This window comes from Alexandromys fortis, unplaced genomic scaffold (genome assembly GCF_014885135.2).
Source record: "Alexandromys fortis isolate MF-2015 unplaced genomic scaffold, M_Fortis_MF-2015_v1.1 scaffold_85, whole genome shotgun sequence".
Classification (NCBI taxonomy): domain Eukaryota; kingdom Metazoa; phylum Chordata; class Mammalia; order Rodentia; family Cricetidae; genus Alexandromys; species Alexandromys fortis.
Window position 1 is genome coordinate 7,466,109 of NW_026067975.1, and position 20,701 is coordinate 7,486,809.

Consider the following 20,701-nt stretch of genomic DNA (forward strand, 5'->3'; position numbering starts at 1 on the left):
GGGACAGGGTCATAGCCATTTGATAGGTAGGTAGGTAGGGGGTCATGTTGGAGAGTCTCCAAACCCAAGACAAGGCCAAGCTGCTTTGAAAGGGTAGATACTCATTTATGTAAAACAGTAACAAATGTGCAAACAGAATAAAAAAATACCTTTTCTGAGAGGAAGAGAGGTCCCCAGCCTGCCATTGCACAGGGATGGGGTTAGCACCGTTAGGGCACGAGGAGCAGGGCTCCACCGCAGCCTGTGGTGGGGCACTGAGGTCTGTGTGTCATGGGTCAGTTTGTATGTGCATTGGTGGAGGCCAGGCCTCTGTTCAGCGTCGAGCCACCCGCTGGTGGCCTCGGGAAGGGACACCACGGCTGAGCGGGGGGCATGAGCGGCAGCACTGAGCGCGGATGGTGGGTAGCTGGCAGCGGCCCAGTAGGCGCAGTGTCTCACAAAAACTGAAAGACAGGCGATCCCGTTCACAACCTAGGAATGGGAAGAGATGAGAAGAGATGCTGTAGGATGGTTAGAATCGGTGGGTGTGGCACCCAGAACCACACTTCATCACCCAGTAATTGGATTAAAGACCCCTCACCTCACTCAGTATTCTTAAGAAGACGTCAGAGCCAGGAAGAGACCCCGTTTCTGAAGGAGGGCCCCAGAATCAGAACCCCAAGTCCTTAGCTGTTGTCCCTGACTCGTCTGCCTTTGAACTACTGACACCGTTGACTTAACTTTCTAGAGGAAAGATTCTGAGACCCCATCCTTGACCACCTCAGGAGGCCATGAGATGCCCAAGAGCCTACCCAGGCGTGCTGCAAGCCTTCCAGCACTTTCCATCCTTGTTCAGTCATGGTACCTGACAGGGCCCACAACTTTACCTCCCGCACTTCAGTCAATCTGCATCCCCTCCACATCCCTGCCACCCTAAGTCCCACGTGCTTCTGCTGCCGCTGCCACCACTGCACCATGCCGCCCCGCCCCCAGACTCATGTGGGCCACATTCATCCTCAGCTTTCCTATAGCAGGACAGCCACCCGTTTCACTGGGGTATAGCCCAGAAAACGGCCTGGCCAGGACCACAAAGGCACCTGCGGCTGGGTGCATGCCCCCTGGTGACACGGCACAGGGGAGGGTGACTCTCCAAGCCCTGACTGTCAGCGGCTAAGGCCTGGCTGGCTCTCCTGGGAAAGCGATTTGGGGAAATGGCTGGCTTCCAGACCCTTGGCCTCCCTCCCAGTGCTACTGCTCTGTTGTTGCTGCTGCTGAAGCGGCAGCTGCCTGAGACCCCACTTACTTCCGCAGACTCCCTGGGGAGGAGGAACAGGCGGACAACCTGGAGCCCTAGTCTGCGGCATCCCCAGGTGTGGCAGAGGGCACAAGGCAGCAAAAAAAACTCCTCTGCCCTATCTTTTTGGCAGAAACTCCAAACTCTGTCAGCCTGCACAGCAGTTCCCCTGGGTGACCTCAGGCAGGCCTAACCACCGGGTGAAGGTTTCCTCTTGGTGGCACGCCCCACCTCCACAGGGAAGGCCACATAACTAACTAGGCGTGCCGGCGGCTTTGCCACGGTGATCGCACACCCTCGAGTTTCCAGGATTTCCAAATGTCCTGTCCCACAACCGCACAAGTCATCAAAACATCCTGGAAGCTCCAGGGGCTTGGGGTCCAAGAGTCTTCCCTGATTGGCTCCCTTCGCTAAGGGCATGAAACGCTTCATGTGGGTGAGCACTGGGGAACAGCCTAGTCATTTCCCCATTCCCCTGGGAGACCTTGCAAGGCCACAAGCCTCCTAAACCAGGCTGTTTCTGGTAGAGCTTCAGTTCCTGCCCTGTCTAGCTGCACCACCTGGGATCATAGCTACCCCTGATTCTGCCAACCCTGAGCTTGGTGTGAGAGACAGAAGAGCCGTGGGCACCATCAGTCCTGAGGGCAAGCACTGGGGTACAGCACCCAGCTTAGCCGTGCTGAAGTGTCTCATTGGTTCAGATAGATGCGGGGAAACAAGGAGAGCAAGACAAGCGGGAATGGCTTGAGAAACCCGGGTTGGCATTTTCTTGGCACCTTGAGGCAATGGGATTCAGGGCAGAATGGTACAGCAGCAGCCGCTCTGGTCCTGAGCCAGTACCCCCAGGAGCCAACTGCTGGTAGTGAAGGCTGTGCAGAGCAGGGGGAGGCAGATTGGGGGGCTGACACCCACAAACTATCCTGGTAACAGGTCCGGCAACCCAGTAGGTAAGTGCCAAGCTTCTGCATTCCCTCAACTATCAGAGGTGGCCTCAGACTCCCCTGCCTTTGCAGTGGTGGACAGTAATGGCTGCTGAACAGAAGGAGGGTAAAGTGGTCTAGCCTGTGCTAAGCAAGGGCACTAGCCGTACTGAGCCCTTAATCCTCAGACCCCACTGTACTAGAATAAGGGCTGTCAGCCACGTTATGTATGAGGAAATGACAATCCAGATAGGGAAACAGAGCCCAAGACTACAGGGCTAGGGAATGGGTGCCCAGATATGACTCAGGGGCCACATTGTTTCTGTGTTCAGCACGGCTGGGGACATCTGGAGCCTCAGGAAGGAGGTGATTTCCAGAGCCACCTCTGGCTCAGGCCTTTGCTCCACAATGGCACAGCTGGCTAGGAAGCCCATAGGCGGCAGTGGCGGCAGGACCCTGGGAAGGAGTCCTTCCTGTGGCCCCGCTGCTCACTGCAGGCTGTGATCCTCCTAGGAATGGCAGAGCCCAGAGCCCAAGGGCATCCTCGCCTCACTCTGGGGACTAAGACCCCAAGGGGGAAAAAGCTTGTCACAACTGAGAGAGCAGGGGGCTCCTTCCACTCCCCAAGGCTACAGAAGCTGCCTGCAGGATGCCTGCGTGGCTGGGATTCCCCTTGGCTGATTCCCAGTTTTGAACCTTAGCGCCCTGTGGCCTCCCAGTTAAGGTGACCATGTGGTTTGAGGGAACTGTAAATAGAACAGCAGCTGTTCTGGGACTGACATCTGGATGATTCTCTCATTCCCAGCCACCCTTCTTCCCTGCCCCATCATCCCCAGGGGTAGGGAGACACTCACGTGGTGGCTCAACCAGCTCACAGTCCTCAGTGGCACATGGCCGTGAGCTCTCAGGCCAGGCCTCATGGCCACACTGGTCATTGTCTTCCTCTGCCAAACCCGTCTGAGTGTTCACGCATTTGACCAGGCGCCGCTGAACACCACCACCGCAGGGGGCTGAGCACTGCACAGGAGAGAGAGGACAGAATGTCCCCAGCACCAGCCATCACAGCCAGTGACCGGCTAGCACTGGACAGTACCACCCTCTCCAGGAAGCCATCTCTGACCCCGCTGTCACGGGAGGCGTCTGCCCTGGCAGCGAGGACAAGAAGAAATGCAAAACGCACCTTGCACAGAGAAGGCAGACACTGGGGTGAGACCACAGTGCTCGGAAGACACAGAAGAGGCAGAGAGGCTCAGCCAGCGTCCCCACCCTGAGTCAGACTGTTCTCAGGTTTAATCTATTCTGACACCACACAGGATCCATGTTCTTCCCTTAATCTTCCATCCCTCCTCTATGCTGCCCCCATTTTAAAGGGGAAGAAAAGCTCTGCCCAGTCATTCAGCAGCCAATAGATGGAGGAATCACTGAGGTTCCTGAACCAATCAGCTCCCAAAAGGCCCTGCCTCGGGGCAGGGGGAGGCCCCTCCGCTCCCCTCCTGCCACCCTTGTCTTTGTGCCATCCGCTGAGTACCCCTCTTCATTCCTGCCTCAGGGCTCAGCACTTGCTAGTCTCTTCATCCCTCTCTTCATCTTGGCTCATTCCTTTAGGTATCAGTCTGAAGTCTCCTCAGAGGATTCCTCACACAGAGCCTTTTCCCCTCTATCTGATTTTCCCTGGCTAAGTACAAGGACTTCATCTGGTCACTACTGCATAGTTAATGACCCCAGAGGGACCAGCACACAACACACACCCGACCACTCATCCTTCAAAGCCTAAGGACCAGGGGCTACCTGCCAAGGACCGCTCCCAGTTCCTCAAGGAATCCTGCTCACCTGACCCCAAGGCCCCACCACCCACTGTGTGCAGGGGTGGGTGTTGCAGGGCCTGGTGCTGTTGGGTCTCAGCGACTCCTCACAGAGACCTGGCTCTGGGCATGTCACCAGACGCTGCTGTTCACCACCACCACAGGCCTCGGAACACTGGAGGAACAAGGAGGCATTAGGAAGACCCAGGGCCTGAGGGGGTCCCTAATCCCTACCCCTAGGCCCAGGTCTCACCTCTCTCCAGGAAGAGGTGTACCAGCTGAGACAGGGCTGGGTCCCACAGAGCTGTCGGGTGGGTGGCTTCGTAGGCCCAGGCTGGCAGTGGAAGGGCCGCAGTGGCCGGAGGTCCCGTGTGTCCACACACTGTACATCCCTTGTGGAGGAGCCTCCGCCACAATTGCGGGAGCACTGGGGACCAAGGAGCACACATGTAGACACATTCTAAACCCATGCATGCAATATGACCCAATGAAGTTTATGGTACAGCAGGGTTAGACCTTCCAGTTTGGGCCAAAGAGCCCCCAGAAGAATTCGACACTAGGTGACAGCCCCAGGGGACAGGACCAAGGGAATTAGGATGAGCTGGTGTAAAAGAAGTCCAATGGCGTGTGGTGGGGATACAGAGGAAGGACGGCAGCATGAGCAGGGCCAGGCCAGGTCATGCCGAATGAAGAGCTTCCAGAGAGATGAGGACAGACAGGCGCCCACCCTGCCCTGCTGGTCTCTGACCCATGGCCGTGAGACTCAAGGCTCCCTCCTCACTCACCTTACTCCAGTTACCCGTGCGCCAGGCAGCACAGGGCCTCAGGTGACAATGGCGGGCCGGCTGGGGCCGGCTAGAAGGGAGGCAGTCCTCATCGCGGCCAGAGCTGCAGCGCACCAGCCTCCAGGTGGCGCCCAGACCACAAGTGGTGGAACACTGTGGGCCACAGAGGATGTCTGTAAGCCCAGCAGACCCTCACCCTGCCAGCCCCACCACCCAAGGAGACTCAAAAAGTCAAATGTCACCTGCAGTTAACTAGCCCTGCTCCGGTGAGCCCTGTAGGCCCCACTACCTATCCTGCCATTCTGTGGCTTCTCCCTCACCAGGGAACTCTGGGCCCTAATTCAAGCAGCTAAAGGAGTAAATCTCCCCCACAAGATCTCTTCCAATGACAGTCTAGAGAAGGGGCACAGGTCGTCTTTTTTCCATACAACTCAGAACATTATGAGATCGCTAACAAAAGAGGGTGAAGCCTCTGGAGGAGTCTGGCTGTGTCTCAGCTAACCTAGGCAGTGCTGGGTCTGGGAGCCATGGAAAGAGGCCTTCCGTACCCTTCCAGCTGGCTAAGGGGCGATCTCCATTTCCTGTGCAGACGGGTTAGTATAAGGACACTCCTCCCAGCTGCACTGAATTCATAGTTACTGTTGTTTCTGAAGCCCTCCATGTGGCCTAGGAATGACCCGCTAAGGACTCAAAACTCGAGCAGATGGGGCCCCTCACTCCGCTTCCACTTCACAGTTGGGAAACTGAGGTTCAGTGGGACGGACTAGCCTCAAGGCTACATGGCAGCTGAAATAATACTCTTTCTGCTTCGTGGAGCCTCAGCCCACCATGGCCATCAGTGAGTTCATCCCAGGAACCATTGTTCTCCAAGGGAGGCAGGATGAACATGGCTAGGTCTTTTTCTGCTTAAAACTGAGTCCCCGGGTCCTGCTCAAACTCCCCACCATCCCTGGTACCACAAACTCACCTGGCTCCAGTTGCCCACTTGCCAAGTGGCATTCTTGGCAGGCAGCGGATCTGTAGGGGACACATCCTCCACTGGGCTGGGCTGCAAAGGCCAGACCTCAGGGTCCTTGCTACTGTTAGTGTAAGTCTCCTGAACTGGTTTAGGCAGCAGCACAGAGCTCAGGGTCCCTTCAGGGTTAGAGGGCTGTGGCTGGCCTGGTCCTGGGCTACTTAGATCAGTTGGTGCTGTCCAAAGGGAAGTTCCCGGCAATGCCAGAGTTTTTGAGTTCTGTGAGCCCAGTTCTGGGGCTGAAAAGGTAGGAGTCCCTGGCTCCATGGGACTGTCCCTGTCCCAGATGCTTGGTACAGTGGCCAGGGAAGGAAGAAGAGGAGGAGCCACCTCCACAGTGGGCCACTGCTCACCATGCACAGGCTTCAGGTCACCCTCTGACACTGGGTCCCAGGCCACAGGCCCTTCTGTCCACTCTTCCACCGTATCAGGACCAGGAGATGCTTGATTGGTGCTGATGTAGGATGAAGAGGGCTGTGTGGAGGTAGGACTATGGGGCAGAGCTGGTGATGTATGGCCCAAGGTATCCTCATCTTTGGAAACCTTGTTCCTATTAGTGGGAGTGGGTGACTGGTCCTTCCTGTCTTCTCTCACTAGTAACTCATCAGGGTTTCCAGGGGCAACAGGTGTCACCATGCCATCAGCTGAAGCAGGGGGCCAGGGCAAGCTGGGGAGCCCAACTTCAGGGATTTCCATGGGAATATCTTCCTCGGATAAGAAATTGGCCAAGGGGTTCACAGGGGTCTGCTCTAAGAATACAGGTGGGGAATGGCTAGCCTGGCTCAGTGAAGGGCTAGGGGACCAAGCTCCCAGAACCCCCTCTTCCTTAACTCCAGGAGTCCCTGCAGTAGGCACTGGAGCATCTGAGGGGGGTTCAGTGGATCTGATGTAGGGCGATGCTGTCCAACCCCCTGCATCAACCGGGTCTGGATGGGGTTCTTCAAAGGACCCATAAGACAGGTCTTCATGGAAGTTAATAAAATTGTAGTCATAATAGAAGTCATCCACGAACACAGGCCCGGGCGGATCCAGTTCCGGGTCCTCCTCATCAATAGCATTGCTGATGCTCATTGGCTTGGGTGAGGATGCCGGTGAAGGGCGTGGGGTCGGCCGGTGTGGGATGAAGTCAACCTCATTGAAGAGCTCGGGGCTGGAAGAGCCACTGCCGGAGCCATCTGTGCCCGTCATGTACATGGGGCGTGGGCAGGGAGGCAGAAGACAGGTGACCTCCGTCACCGGTCGCTCAGCTTCATCGCAGGGAACATGGGTATCATTGATGCAGAGGACACTCCGCTGCCGCATGCCACCTCCACAGGTCACAGAGCACTGCAAAAGAGGATGGGGCTTCTGGGAAAACCCGGGGCATGGTGGCAGAACCTGCCTACTGCTGGTATCATAGTGACAGAGGTCTCAGCCAGCCCTTTGTGGCCATGCTTTTAAGGTTCAAGATGATAGTCAACATGCCAGGGAATTCCTGGTCCCCACGGCTTTGTAAACAGTGTTGTCCCAGGAACGCTCCAGGCTCCCTCCCACCCCAGGTAACAAGCAGTAAGGATTCTGTGCAGGTTTTCTGAGGTAATGGTGGTACCAGACCCGGGTTCCCTTTCCTCCGTACGCTTACCTGAGACCAGTTGCCCACACCCCAGGTGGAAGGACAGGGTACATGGTGGTTGCATGGGGTTTCAGCCAAGGGACGAGGAAGATGCGCACAGGCAAGTGGTTCCAGGGCTCGCTGCTCATCCAGCCCTACACTGCGTATGCAAAGCACGGTCCGGCGAGAGAGACCTCCAAGTCCACAAGATTTGGAACACAGCTGCCACTCCCCTGCCCACCACCTGGCAAGGAGCACACAGTGATGATAGTGTGGCATTAGCCCCTATGTGACATGAGCAAAGGTGGCCACAGCATGGCTTCAGGCCATTGGGGTGCAGACAGGGCTGAACGGAGAAAAATCCCCTTAGAGCCAAACCCCAAGTTGGTGCTCTGCCCCTGAATCCCAGTAGCAGAGCCCTCTTCACTCCCACCACCGTTACTTCAGGGACCTGGACAAGATAGCCAGTGACACAAAGAGGAGTGATCAAGAACATCTAGGCTGGCACTGCTGCCCAAGGACATTCAAGGGTCAAGCCAGGTCCACGGATTGATGCCTCTGACTTGGGGAGAAGAGGCCACAAGCTACTTGCTCTCTTCCCCAGCGGTACCAGGGTCCCGATGCAGAGGAAAGGGCAGGACGCCTAGGAATTGGAAGTCTGGTGGGGGACAGCATGCTTACCTGGCAGGACAGGGCTCCTCACTGCATTTCCTCTGGCGGTCATCGGGCCGATTGAGATGTTCACAGTGCTCCTCATCCACAAGTCCCGCCTGCCTCTCCATGCAATACAAGCTCTGCCTCTGCACACCTGGAAGCCATGGCGATTCAGCCTGGGCCTGGCACCAGGTTCCAAAGGATGTAAACACACCCTCTCTGTCCAGACCCTCACAGAACAGGGTTCTGCTGCCTCTGTCGGGGTGAAGACAGGCCTCCTTGACCTCAGTGCCCTCCCAGGCTTCCCTCCATGACACCCTACACTTGGAGACAATAGAGGGGGCAGCGGGCTAGGTGGCCCACCCCACTGCTTCTTGGCTTAAGACTTTCAGCTCTATAAACTGGAAATAAATAACAAGACCCACTTCAAAGCCCTGGGGTGAGTGTTACATGTGATCACACATAAGCTTGAAGGGTTCCTCAAGTGTGCGTCTCACCTGTACCACAAGTGACGGTGCACTTGCTCCAGGGCCCGTAGTGCCAAGAGAACTCGGGTAACTGGACTTTATCATGGCTTTCCCTGTGGATGGTATACTTGTAGTGCACCCCAGGATTGCTCTCTTGGAACAGCAGCTGGAACAATCAAATGGGGGGGGCCTATGAGCCCAGGGGCCCTTCCTCATCTGCCCAGCACCTGCACCTAGGGTCGTCCCCAGCCACCTCTGTAAACTGAGCTGTATTTGAGACCTACTCTAGAGATGGGAAAACTGAGACAGAGGTTCAGAGACCCCATCAGCTGAGCCCAACCCAGAACCATAGCCTATGACAGCCCTAAGGTTTCCCCGTATATCCTACCTGGCGGACCACCCCGTTTTAGTCCTCCCATCCTGGCCTTGAGAGGCAGGTACCTGGATCCAAACAGGCTCACTGGTGGGGCCGGGGGACGTGAGGTTCTCCCAGTTGCCTGTGCGCACATAGGTGAAGGTAGTGCCCGCCACCTGATAGTCCCCATTCCATTGGATGGTCCAGCCACCATTGAGGAAGTACTTATCTGGGTCCTCACTCCGCAGGGCCAGGAAGTTGGCGGCCTCAGCTACCTCCTCAATGAGGATCTCTCGGGCTCCGGCTGGGATCAGCCCTATATCCACATACCCTGTTGGCAAGGGTTGGACAGCGTTTGGGCTCTGGGACAAGCAGTCAGTTGTTACTTCCCCCGCCACCCCCGCCACCTTCTTGCTTCCTTTTGTCTATGCTGATGAAGCCAAAGACTCTATCATCAGCTCGGGATTCTAAGTCCCCACACAGGGCAGGTATTATATCTACTCTGGGTCACCGAGGCCTCAGAAAGGGTCCACAGATCCTTCCCCACTGACCCATGGCCCAGCGTCACTCTCCTGGAAGACTGAACTAGTCTTTTTCACAGCCTTGTCTATAATCTCTCCCATCATGGAAAGCCAAAATGCTTGGGCCCCTCTCCTTTTCTCTAGACAACCTGACTTCTCTTTTGTAGTTATGGAACACTGCGCTTGGGTCTATGCAGCACTACCCCATGCTGTAACAGGCACTGTTGCCGTTCCCATTTTACAGAGGGGTAGATGAAGCACTGAGGGAAAGAAATGCAAGCTGTGGAGCCCAGCGTCATAGCCTCTCAGCCCACCTGCCCTGCAGGGCCAGGCTCTCCTCACCCAGTCTTCTGAGCCCATCATCATCCACCTCCTATGGGTGTTTCCTTCTCTCCCTGAAGTACACAGCCTACTGCATTCATCACAGCGAAGTTTCTGTCACCCCATGGGCTCTTCCCCTAGGTGGCCCCCATAGTTGAGCACACAGTTGGCACTTGAGCCCTATGTGTAACTCAGACCCCAAAGTTGAGGCACAGCACTGGGAAGGTCTCTGGAGGGTCAGAAGACAGCAGCTCTCTGAACAGACGACAGATCACTCACAGTCCCTAGGATAGAAGGACGACTAGGACAGGTCTCACTTGGGACAGGGTCTCACTGACTTCTGGGAGGATCCTGACCAGACAAGGAGACCGCCGCCAGTCATGTCTAGTCTAGGCAAGGACCACAGGGGCAGAGACTAAAATGGCAGGCACACATTCACAGTCCAGCAGTCCCAACCATACCCAGGCCCTCAGCCTCCTCGAAGGTTCTGCTCACGGTGTGGCAAGTAGAGCCATTGCCCTGGCATACACCACAGTGGTCCTCCACGGCACCAGAGTCGATCTCAAAGTCGCAGCCCACGTTCTGTAACAGAGAGGAGGCCCTTTGTGCTGGCTGCCAGCCTCTTCTGGGTATCCACCAGGGCTCAGTAAGGAGGCCCTAGGTGGACGTCAAGAGCCGTTGCTTGGGGTCCAGTCTCATCACAGCCAGTGTCCCTGTCACAAATGAGCTACTCTTCCCCTGATGAAGAGGGGACATCAGTCCATGCCTTACAAGAGTGTTGAGAGCATCACATGACACAAAAGGCAGGAAGTCTCTTTCATAGAAGGCTTCAGGTAAGCATGGCTCCTAGCACATGGTGGAATTTTCCAGAAATAGGATTCAATTTCAAAGACATTGGGTTAGCACCTCCTTTCTAGGCTTCCTCTAAACCCAGGCCTTTAGCACAGTAGCTTTAAAGGTGAGAAGCAGGGTAAGGAAGGTGGCTGGGGCCCTGGGCATGGAAGAGCAGCCAGTATTAGAAACCAAAAGAGCTATTGCCAAACAGCACTTTCTGCAGGCCCAGAGCCTGGCACACCAGCAGTACCACCTTGTCAGCTCCTTCCTATCAGAGAGGAGGCAGTGGCCTGCACCCACCCAGGCTCTGGTTTCATGGCTGGGGTTATATAGGCAGGCATGCTGGGATGAGCAATAGGCAGTTGGTGGAGACAAAGTAATACGATGGTAGTGGCTGAGAATCTAGAGCCAGCTGTGGGATGTCCATTGCCAGAGACAGCGGGGCACAGAGGCTTTGTCTTAGAGTCAGGGGACAGGGGCATGCAGCTTGGAGGAAGCCAGGAAAGACCTAGAGGTGGATCCCTTGCCCGCCAGTGAGTCTAGGAGAGTCCCTTTGCTATCCCACACACCTTGCAGATGCCGTTGATGCAGATGTCACGGCTGACCCGGCCTTGGTAGCAAGGGGTGCCATCCACCACGGCATCCCTCAGCTTCTCTGTATTGGAGTGTTTGGAGGGCCGGCAGTGCAGCTCACAGGGGTTCTCTAAGGGGACAAGCAGAGGACTCCGTGGAGCAAAAGCAAAAGAGCAGGCATTACAGAGGCCATCAGGAAAATCCCTTCATCCTCCATAATGTGCATGAGTAGTAAGGCCAAGGGAATCCGACGGGACCGAGCGCTATCTGCAGAGTTGCAGACTGAGGAGCTGGGAATGAACAGCTACCCCAAACAATGGTACGGAGCAGACAAGGGCTGAAGGTGATATCTAGACCTCAATACGTGGGCCTATATCACTGGGGCCCCTACGTCCCCCATCCCTGGCTTCAGTGTCTACATGGGTAGCAGGACTCACCATCATTGACCACAGGCACCCATGTATGCAGTTGGCCCTTGTAGAACATGGCATCAAACTGGCTACACTGGGTATGGCGGAAAGAGGGGCGGCCAGCAGGACAGGCTGGCAGGTTGCAGAGTCGGAACCGCTTCCGCTCCCCCACACAGTACTTGCCTCTGTGCTTAGGTCTACGAGGAAAGCCATCAGGGTGTGAGCATGCTACTAGTACCCAATGCCAAGCAACATCTGTATCCGCACCCAGAGTTCCCTGCTGTCTTTGGCTATGCTGCCCTACCCTCGAGCCACTCTCTGACCCATACACATCCATCCTGTTTCCGAGGGTCTACGAAAGAGTGGCGGCAAGAGGCCTAGGTTCGGCCAGACCTGCTGTATGACCATGGGCAAATGCTCGCCATCCTCCAGGCCTCAGTTTCCTCATCTCTAGAATGGAGTTGGACTGCCTTTAAGGGGGATGCTGAGAGCTGGAACACGTGGTGAGCTAATGGGCCAGCCTTATGTCATGAGAGTTGTCGTGGGGACAGCACCCTGAGCCAGCTCGAAGGAAGCCTCCAGGCCCCACCCAGGTGAGACACTGCCTTGGCTTGGCATCTCACATGCACCCCATCTCAGCCAGGCCACCGAGCTGGAGGGGGAGACATGTAGAGGGGTACAGACCACGGGCCTGGTGAAGCACAAGCCCTGAGATGGAATTGCCTGTGAATTCTACCTCCTTGGGAGCCAGGCAAAGTTGTCCTAGACAACCCTTTGTTTCGTGGAGTCTCCCTTAAAATGAGAAGGCTCACCCCAGGCCACAGCCACCCCACCAGGGCTGCCCAACTGCTGCCAGTCTCCTCAGGGGTCTGAAGAAGCTGGTGCTGGGCATTTCCCAGAGCACTGGGAGAACTCAGTGCCTCATCCATATGGCCTGACTTTACCCAATGACAAGTTAACTAGGACTCTGCTAGCATCCCATTATAGAGTTGAGCACACTGAGGCCCAGAGGAGCAATGGAAAAGGATGCCCTTGTGTGAGGGTAGAGGGCCTTAACCCTGAGCATTCCAGGACCCAGATGCAAAGCATTCACCTCTGCCCCGACCTCCCCACAGTCCCTGCCTGTGCTGCAAGGTCTCCGGTTCATCTCCCCAGGCTCTGGAAGAGCACTCCCCTGACTGCAACCGTGTCAGCTCTGGGGGAATGCTTCCAGAACACTCCCTGGAAGTGGCCGGTGGTGACTTAGACACTGGACTCGGCCCTTCTAAGGATACTTTTGAGAGCTGCATGCTGGAACACAGGCAGCCTCCACAATCGGCTCCGCTTAGGTCCTTTGTCCCAGCCTGGGCCCCGCACTCACACAGGTTGTGTGCACTGTCGTTCAGCACTCCGTACACCCACGCCACAGCTCCTCGAGCAGACAGACCAGGCACTCCAGCCGGACCAGCCACCGTCCACCGCCTCAGGCTGGAAGCCCTCAGGGACGCACTCTCCACTGAGACACCACTACTGAGACAGACGGAGGCAGAGCAACCCAACCCCGACCCCTCTCAGTCATCCTCATCCCAGTGAGAACAAAGCAAGCAAGACAGTCGCAGAGGCGGGAGGATGGAAGGTGCAAGACAGCTTTTATGGTCACCCACAGCCCAGACACCATACTGAAGCAAAACGAATACTAAGAGCAGAAGCTAAAGTCGACCCCAGGGAAGTCTGGCGTGGCGTGGTAGAGGACAGGCAGCCCCCCCACCTCACCCCGCATTCAGGCAGGGTCGAGGTTTCCCACCTACCTTGTTCTTCCCACATCTCGTGCCATCCACGGCTGCATCCAGCTTGGAGTGACAGGTGGTCCCCACAGAGCACCACAGTGTGTGGCAGACGTTCTGCAAACAGACGTGTGCATCACCCTCATCCTCTCCCCAGTGAGACCACCCAGTCTGCCCCTATTGTCCCCCGAGAGCCCCCTGGACACTTTCCATAGGGGCAGTACACCAAGTGAGTGTGCAAGTGCGAGGGTCCACTGTCTGCTCCTCCTCTCGCCCCTCCCCTCAACCACATCCTATCATGGGGCCCTTGGGAGGGGCTATCCTCCAGGCTGGGTTGGAGCTGAGAGCTGTCTCCAGCTGACCGCTTCTTCCAGCCCCCGGCTACACCTCCTCAAACACTCAAGGTAGAAGCGTCTGTCATATCTTTACAAGACTCTCTGTTGGACTCTAAAGGGCAGATTTTTTTTCTCTTCTAAGTCAAATCCAGAGGGCTAGGGGTCTTGTCCAAAGTCCCCTGGGGGTTGATACAGAATCCAGACCTGGGCCTGAGACCACCCAACCCCAGGTTTCTGCTGAAGGTCACATTAGGTATCACCATGTCCGTTGAGAGTCCAGCCCAAGCCAGGCAGAGGTTCTGAGAACCTGTCACTCTCAGGCTGGTGAGGGCCATCGCCTGTGACTCCCACACCCTTACTCACATCCATGTCCTCACAGAAGACTGAGTAAGCTCCATACTGAAGGCGGCACTGGTGGTTCACATCATACAGGACACCGGGCAGCACCGAGGGGAAGTCAATGACGTCTTTGGCTGGAGAGTCATCCAAGCACAGGCCCCACCCACGGCTGCAGAAAATGGGATGGAAGGGTAAAGTGAGGTCCCTTAGGGCACGAGGGTAGCCTGAGGCCCATGAGAGAGGCCTGGGTGGAAGAGCAGAGCAGGTGGGACTTGTGGAAACAGCGGGAAAACGACAGTCTTCCGCCTGGCCAGCCCATCATGTGGTCCCAGCCTCGCAAGGCAGTCCTGTAGGCTTCTCTCAGCTGCCTGGAGCTCCAGCCTGCTAACAAATACCCCACCCCTATTGTAGGCCTTGGCACAAGCCACTGGCCAGCCACAGACACTCTGGCACCCTTCTTCCAAAGGTCAGGTCCACCAAGCCCTCAAGTGGCTATGCTCTTAGCTCCTGCGGCCTCTACCCCTGCTGGGAGCCTGGGGCCAGGCTGGATTGGGCCAAGCTCTGGAAACCATCACACCACAGCTGATAAAACAAAAGGCCTCTGGGGGAACAGCTGCCCGGCCACCTCCCACCCTGACCCGAGGGCCTGCCCCCTGCTCCTTACTCCCCGTTCCTTCCTGCCTTCCTCTAGCAAGCATTCCAGGGCAGTGACAAGAGAATGGGACAATATGAGCAGGCACAGCCCATGTGTATCACACGCTCCTTCAGATGTGGTGCCTAGAAAGGTGGCCATGCAGCAGCGGCAGTGGCGGCGGCGGCGGCGGCGGCAGCAGCAGCAGCAGGCAGGCAGCAGGGAGGCAACAGGGATACCCCCAGTCCACACAACCACCTCTGTCTTGATTAACTCTAAATGTTCTGTGAGGTTGTCTGGAAGCAGGAGGGTAGGAGTGTGCTGCCAGCCCCCAAGGGCTCATTTTGGTCCCTTAGGGATGGGAGGAGGGTCCAGGGCCTAGAGTCCAAGGAGATTTGAGCTACAAATATAGGCAACTAGGTGACGAGACAGAAAGGACTTAGTTGGAAATAATAGGAGGCAGAATCCGTGGGAACACAGGTCCTGTCAGGGGAGATGAGTACAACCCGAAGCCAGGTTGACTTGAGGACAGAAGGTACCAGGCCAGGGAGCCAGGATGAACAGGAGTCTGGTTGGAGCAGGCAGAAGTCCCAGGGAAAAAAAAAAAACAAAGTAGAATCTAACAGAGGGAGGAAGAAGGGACACTAGTCCCTTGTGACACTATGCCAACTTGCTAGGGGGTGGGGCACTTATGGGCTTGATGCTAGACAGCTAGAGATATAGCAGCCTACTTCTCAGTTTGGCTGAGGATGTTATGTTGCCTCAGTTTACCCCCAATCCTCTCTGAACTGTCACAGCCTCATGTCTAAGGGACCAATCCAAAGCTGTAGAAGCATCCACCGCAGTGTCTGCTTGCAAAGTCACAGAAGCAGCTGGCCTTCCCTTCCTCTTGTGGATATTATATGACCTTGGACTACTACCTAGCCTCTCTCGACCTTCACATCCTCACGTGTAGGAGGCCCCAAGCTATCCCAGAGCACTGTCTGCTTAGGAAAAGCCAGGGGCAGCCTTTCCTTCCTCTGGCTGGCTCACAGCCAAGCTCCTCCAACAGCTGGGCGTAAACCAAGGTCAGCCATCCCCTAGGGGCTCTTTCTTGTGATAATTATGGCAGGGCCACTCCACAAAGGGTCAGAGTAGATGTGGGGTGACTCCAGTAGGAAGTCTTACTGTCACCTTGATATTGGGAAGAGCTGACTGACTGCCTGTGTGCCAATTTCCCTCTCTGGCCCTGGTTTCTGGTCATAGGGTCTCTGTACAGGAGGTTGTTGGAAAAGAGATGAAGAACCCCACCCCACCCCACCCCCAGGCCTGATCCCCACTCTGCAAAACCCTGACTTCAAGAACAGGCATGAACAGCCAGGCGGTGGTGGCACACACCTTTAATCCCAGCACTCAGGAGGCAGAGACAGGCAGGTCTCTGTGAGTTCGAGGCCAGTGTGGTCTACAAGAGCTTGTTCCAGGACAGCCAGGGCTGTTACACCATGAAACACTGTCTCGGGGCCGGGGTGAATCCTTGCTTGAACGGGAGAGATGCATGGATGCTGCAACCTCTCCACTATACATAAGCACCTATCAGCCCAGAGAGACTCCTGGAGTTCTTCAAGTCAGCTATCTTGGATTAGCTGCAGACAGACGCCCCTGATCCCTCCCTTCTGCAGACCATCCCCTGATCCTTCACCCTGTCAGGTTCCTAGGTTCTTCCTTTGCCAGGTTTTCCCTATGCTCAGCTTCCTCTCCTACCCGACTTCAGTGTCAGCTCTAAAAGCCCTGAGAGTGTGTCCCTACTTCCAAGAGATGTCTCTGTCCCTCTACACCTTCTTACACGCCCCCCCACACACACTCACCAAGGACTGCTGCCACCCCCTCCTCACTTTGAGTTATTATGTCTTCATCTTTGTAAGGGTGAGCGTCTGCAGACAGGTTCTATATGTGGCCCTGGGCTCTATTACACGTGTGCTTGTGGGCCCAGCGAGGGGAAGCCACGTCTCAGTAAAGCAGCTCAGGAAACATATTCGCTGGGAGCTGAGGGGCGTGGCCATATAGGGATAGTGGGTGGTCTGTACATGATGCTGAGAGTTCCCCAAGCTATGGAAAGACTGCTGCTCCACCCATCCAGCACCCACTCGTTCAGATGATCCCCACCCTGTTTGGGCTGAGACTGTCTCCTGTCCCACCCCAGCAAGGAGCTAGTGGTGGGAGATGGAGCAGCCACTCTGCCTGCTGTGGAGGGTTCCTCTGCTTTCCCCTTCTCCTGGGCTTTGCACCCCTTGACTGCTGGCTCACAGATGGAGCAGAGAGGTGTGGTCTGACCTGGGAAGGGTGACTCTCCCTCCTGAGCACCCTCAGGTGGTGGAGTCCAGTTCCATCCGCAAGGCAAACCTCAGGCTCAGGCTCTCTGCCTCTCCTCCTACCCTGAGCCCAAGCCCCCAGCCAAGGCTCTCATACATTCCAGCCGCTAAAGGAACACAGAGACTTGCCTGTTCAGTTATCTGTCCCTGAGCCAGGGTGCTGGGTGGCACTCTGGGTGGGGCAGCTGGGAACAAGCCCCGTGGGTGTTTCAGGGTACCCACTCTTCTGATTTCCTCTGCCCTCTCTGGGAAGTTCACCTCCTCCCCAACCCAGGCGGCTTCTCTGGTTCAAATCCACAGGCCAACCACTTGGTTAACCACTGTAGAAAGAGTAATAGCAACCGTGGCCACATACTGACTGTGTACTATGTGGTAGGCACCGTGCTAACTGTGCCTTTTGCTTTCTCAGTTAATCCTTACAGCAAACACTAAGCCTGTCCATCATGATCCCCATTTTTGGAGGCTTAAGGGCTAATGGAAATCATCTGCCAACACGAGAAGCCTGGGCCAGAGGCCAGGTTTTAACCACTGAACCGAACTCTTCAGTTTCCAGTTGTCACCCCCTCATCCAAATCCCTCTTCCAGGAGAGACCTGGGTCCATGCTCTCAGCAACCCAGACGCCCTAGGCATGCAGCAGTCTAACACCATAGGGAAGGGACTTCCAGAGAACCACAGCACACTGAGCAAGCAGGCACAGCTCTTCAGCTCTCTGCTGAAGCCCTTCTACACTGACATTTGAGGGGTAAACAAAGCATAACTCCACCCGGGCAGAGGGTAAGAGGACATGATGACAGCAAATGAATGATGGAAACAGAACTTCTGGAAGCTGCAAAGCAGATGGCCGACCAGTAGCTGACTTGGTAAAGCGACAGACGCTGAGCGCTGAAGCTGCGAGGAGACACAATGGAGAAACAGAACCCTAGGAGATTCAGGAATCTAGATCTCAGGGACCCTTAGATATCTGGGGGCCAGTAGAGCTGAGGACAGAGCAAATTGGAAGGTTTCCATGCCAACCCTGTGTAGCCAGGGGATTGCCATCACCCTGCCCAGAAGAAAAGAGACCCAGCAGGACCTGGTCTAGGAATCCCAATCACAGACAAAGGCTCACAGCAAAGGAACCTATGGAGAAAGGACCACTAATATTCTGCACAGTAAAGGCTGAGACACCAGTAAGTCCTGCCCTTTCGGAAGCCACCAGACGGATGTGAGACGCTCCCAGGAGACTAGAGTCTTCTCTGGGTGTCTCAAGTCACTCAGAAACATAACCTCAGTTTCTGGCATTTAAGGATAATTGCTCCCCCTCAAAAAAAAAAAAAAGCTGAATCCCAATAAGCCCTTCATCAGTGACTCAGAAAGCTATAGCCAAGGCTACAGATCTCCCAGTAGACAGCTGTTTCTTCTTATCTATACAAAACATACAAACATATTTTAAGAAAAGCTTTAACATGAAAGAAATATGTTTAGAAAGAATAAACCAGGCACTGGAGAGATGGCTTATCAGTTAAGAGCACTTACTGCTCTTGCAGAGGATCAGAATTCAGTTCCCAGTACCCATATCACATGGCTCACAGCAGCTTCTAACTCCAGTGCCAGAAAAATTCAATGGCCTCTCGTGGCCTCTGCAGGTACTACACTCTTGTGTGCATACACAGAGACATATAAATATAAATAAAATTAATCTTTAAAACAAACAAACAAAAAAAAGTAAAGATTTCAGGCCAGGCTGTGGTGGTTTGCACCTTTTTTAAATCCTAGCACTTGAGAAGCAGAGGCAGGAGGATCTCTGAATTCAAGAACAGCCTAGTCTATAGAATGAGTTTTAAGACAGCCAGGTTTACACAGAGAACCCCTGTTGTGAGATATTTGTACACTGTACGAAGGTGTATTGTTGTGATTGGTGTGAAATAAAAAGTGGAGCAGCCAACAGCTAAGCAGGAGGTATAGGCGGGACTTCCTGGGAGAGAAAGGAAGAGGAAATGGATTGAGGTGCACAGGAGACGCCATGGAGACACTGGAAGTCAGACATACAAAATAAAAGAAAAAGCAAAAAGCCACACGGATTTAGATTGATAAAAGCAGGTTAAGTTTTAAGAGCTAGTGGAGCAAGCCTAAGCTATGATCAAGCTTTCATAATTAATAAGTCTCTGTGTTGTTATTTGTGAGCTGACAGCCTAAAGAAAAATCTGACTACATTTAGTGCCCAACTCAAAGCATTCAAATCCACATAGGGCCTGAGAAAGCTGGGGGAGGTGGAGTTCTGACTAGGCTGGGTGATGGCAGTGTACACAGGCATGGCTCTTTTAAGAGGCCCTGCTCTGAGCACTTGAATGGGGTTTATGAGCAGTGGGCAACACACTACTCAGTCAGTGGCAGGAGACTACGTAGAAGCCTAATAGAGCTGGGGCAAATAGACCTGCACCAAGCCAAGGCCCAAAGGCATGAGGTTCCGCTCTCACTGCCTCGAAGAGGGCTGGGGTCAGCTGCCAGCACATGCACCAGTGCACCAGTGCCATGCACGAAGCTAAGTCATGCAGCAGCTGACATAGCAGTTTAAGATGCATCTCATGAAGTCAGAGAATGCTGCAGGTGCTTAGTAAAGCTAAATCCAGATGCAGAAAACCTCTAAAAAAGGCACAGTGTTTTTAAAAATGTGATTAGATGCTGAAGAAAGAACAGAAAATGGGTATAGACAGTCATAGAAAAACTAGTTTAAAAATAATAAAGTCTTTAAAGAGAGAGTAAAGTAATATAAAAATATGGCACGTAAAGATGGGAAATACACAGGGTACCTGAATCCAGTATGTTGTTTTGTTGACTTTGAATTTTTTTTAAATGCTGATGTATAAAAAACAATAGCTGCTGAGAGACATTAGATTATGGAAACTGCTAAGTTAAGCCAACCTATATATTTTAAGAATATTTTAACTTCAAATGGAAGCCAGAAAATATGCTCCATTGAGGGAGAGGTTTGTTTCCACAGGAAACATGACATAGGATTGATAGGATAAAAGAATAGATTATTGAATCCATTTTTACCTAAAAAGCAACTATTAATCTCAAATATTTGACATTAGTATGGATTTTTGCATACTGATACAAATTTAAGGTTATTTTTGCTAGAACATACTCTATATATGTTTCTACTCTTACTAATGTATTTTTGTATATTGATACAAATTTAAGGCTATTTTTGTAATACTGCATATATGTTTCTATTCTTGTTTAAGGCACTATACCTATGCAGCTCATTTTAAAATGTAATGTATAGTTCTAGGCTTGAAAGCTGGTTAGTAGTTAATTAGTCATCTATAATAATCAAAGTCGTAGTCATCTTAGATATGTTTTCAAGGTCAATCAGAGATATATTTTACATAGATAGGTGGTCTTCAAACACTTCAGAGACCTACAGAATATAGCATTTAAGATGTTTTAATAACATAAGGTTTTTCATGACTCTAAGACATATCTGAATCTAGCAGGACCAATCTACTTTAGAGAAGATGATGGGCATCAAAGTAACTCTGTATGGAGGTTGCTTTTATTGTGTCAAAGTTAATCACTAGGCAAGAAACTGCCCTTGCCTCTACTGCTGACAGTATGCTGTCCAAATTGGACAAGCAGGACACAAAAGAAGGCGGTTGTTTAACTTTGCCAAGACAAGGTCTTCAAAATTCCTGCTTTACAGAAAAGTCTGTCAGATATTCTAAGCCCATAGGCTGAAGACGGATATCTCAGCCTTGCAGAGGAACCTTATGTGACTGTC

The 20,701-nt window shown here is 53.8% G+C and overlaps 1 protein-coding gene across 5 annotated transcripts in view; it reads right to left on the minus strand.

Annotated features, from left to right (window-relative positions):
- Window positions 1-81: 81 nt before the first annotated feature.
- The window catches only part of Adamts7 (ADAM metallopeptidase with thrombospondin type 1 motif 7), a 47,302-nt gene continuing 26,682 nt past the window's right edge, over window positions 82-20,701 (minus strand). For 4 of the 5 annotated variants that reach the window (XM_050157276.1, XM_050157277.1, XM_050157275.1 and 1 more), the window contains 16 exons: window positions 13,983-14,127; window positions 13,309-13,401; window positions 12,882-13,027; window positions 11,549-11,718; window positions 11,108-11,241; window positions 10,166-10,286; window positions 8,949-9,193; window positions 8,538-8,673; window positions 8,068-8,194; window positions 7,417-7,630; window positions 5,748-7,121; window positions 4,781-4,933; window positions 4,249-4,422; window positions 4,024-4,170; window positions 3,048-3,210; window positions 82-471 (listed from right to left, as the gene is read on the minus strand). In XM_050157276.1, the coding sequence (XP_050013233.1) occupies window positions 314-471; window positions 3,048-3,210; window positions 4,024-4,170; window positions 4,249-4,422; window positions 4,781-4,933; window positions 5,748-7,121; window positions 7,417-7,630; window positions 8,068-8,194; window positions 8,538-8,673; window positions 8,949-9,193; window positions 10,166-10,286; window positions 11,108-11,241; window positions 11,549-11,718; window positions 12,882-13,027; window positions 13,309-13,401; window positions 13,983-14,127 (3,700 nt within the window). In that variant the 3' untranslated portion in view covers window positions 82-313. The remainder of the gene's footprint in view (window positions 472-3,047; window positions 3,211-4,023; window positions 4,171-4,248; window positions 4,423-4,780; window positions 4,934-5,747; window positions 7,122-7,416; window positions 7,631-8,067; window positions 8,195-8,537; window positions 8,674-8,948; window positions 9,194-10,165; window positions 10,287-11,107; window positions 11,242-11,548; window positions 11,719-12,881; window positions 13,028-13,308; window positions 13,402-13,982; window positions 14,128-20,701) is intronic. The other variant, XM_050157279.1, reaches the window with a different exon arrangement.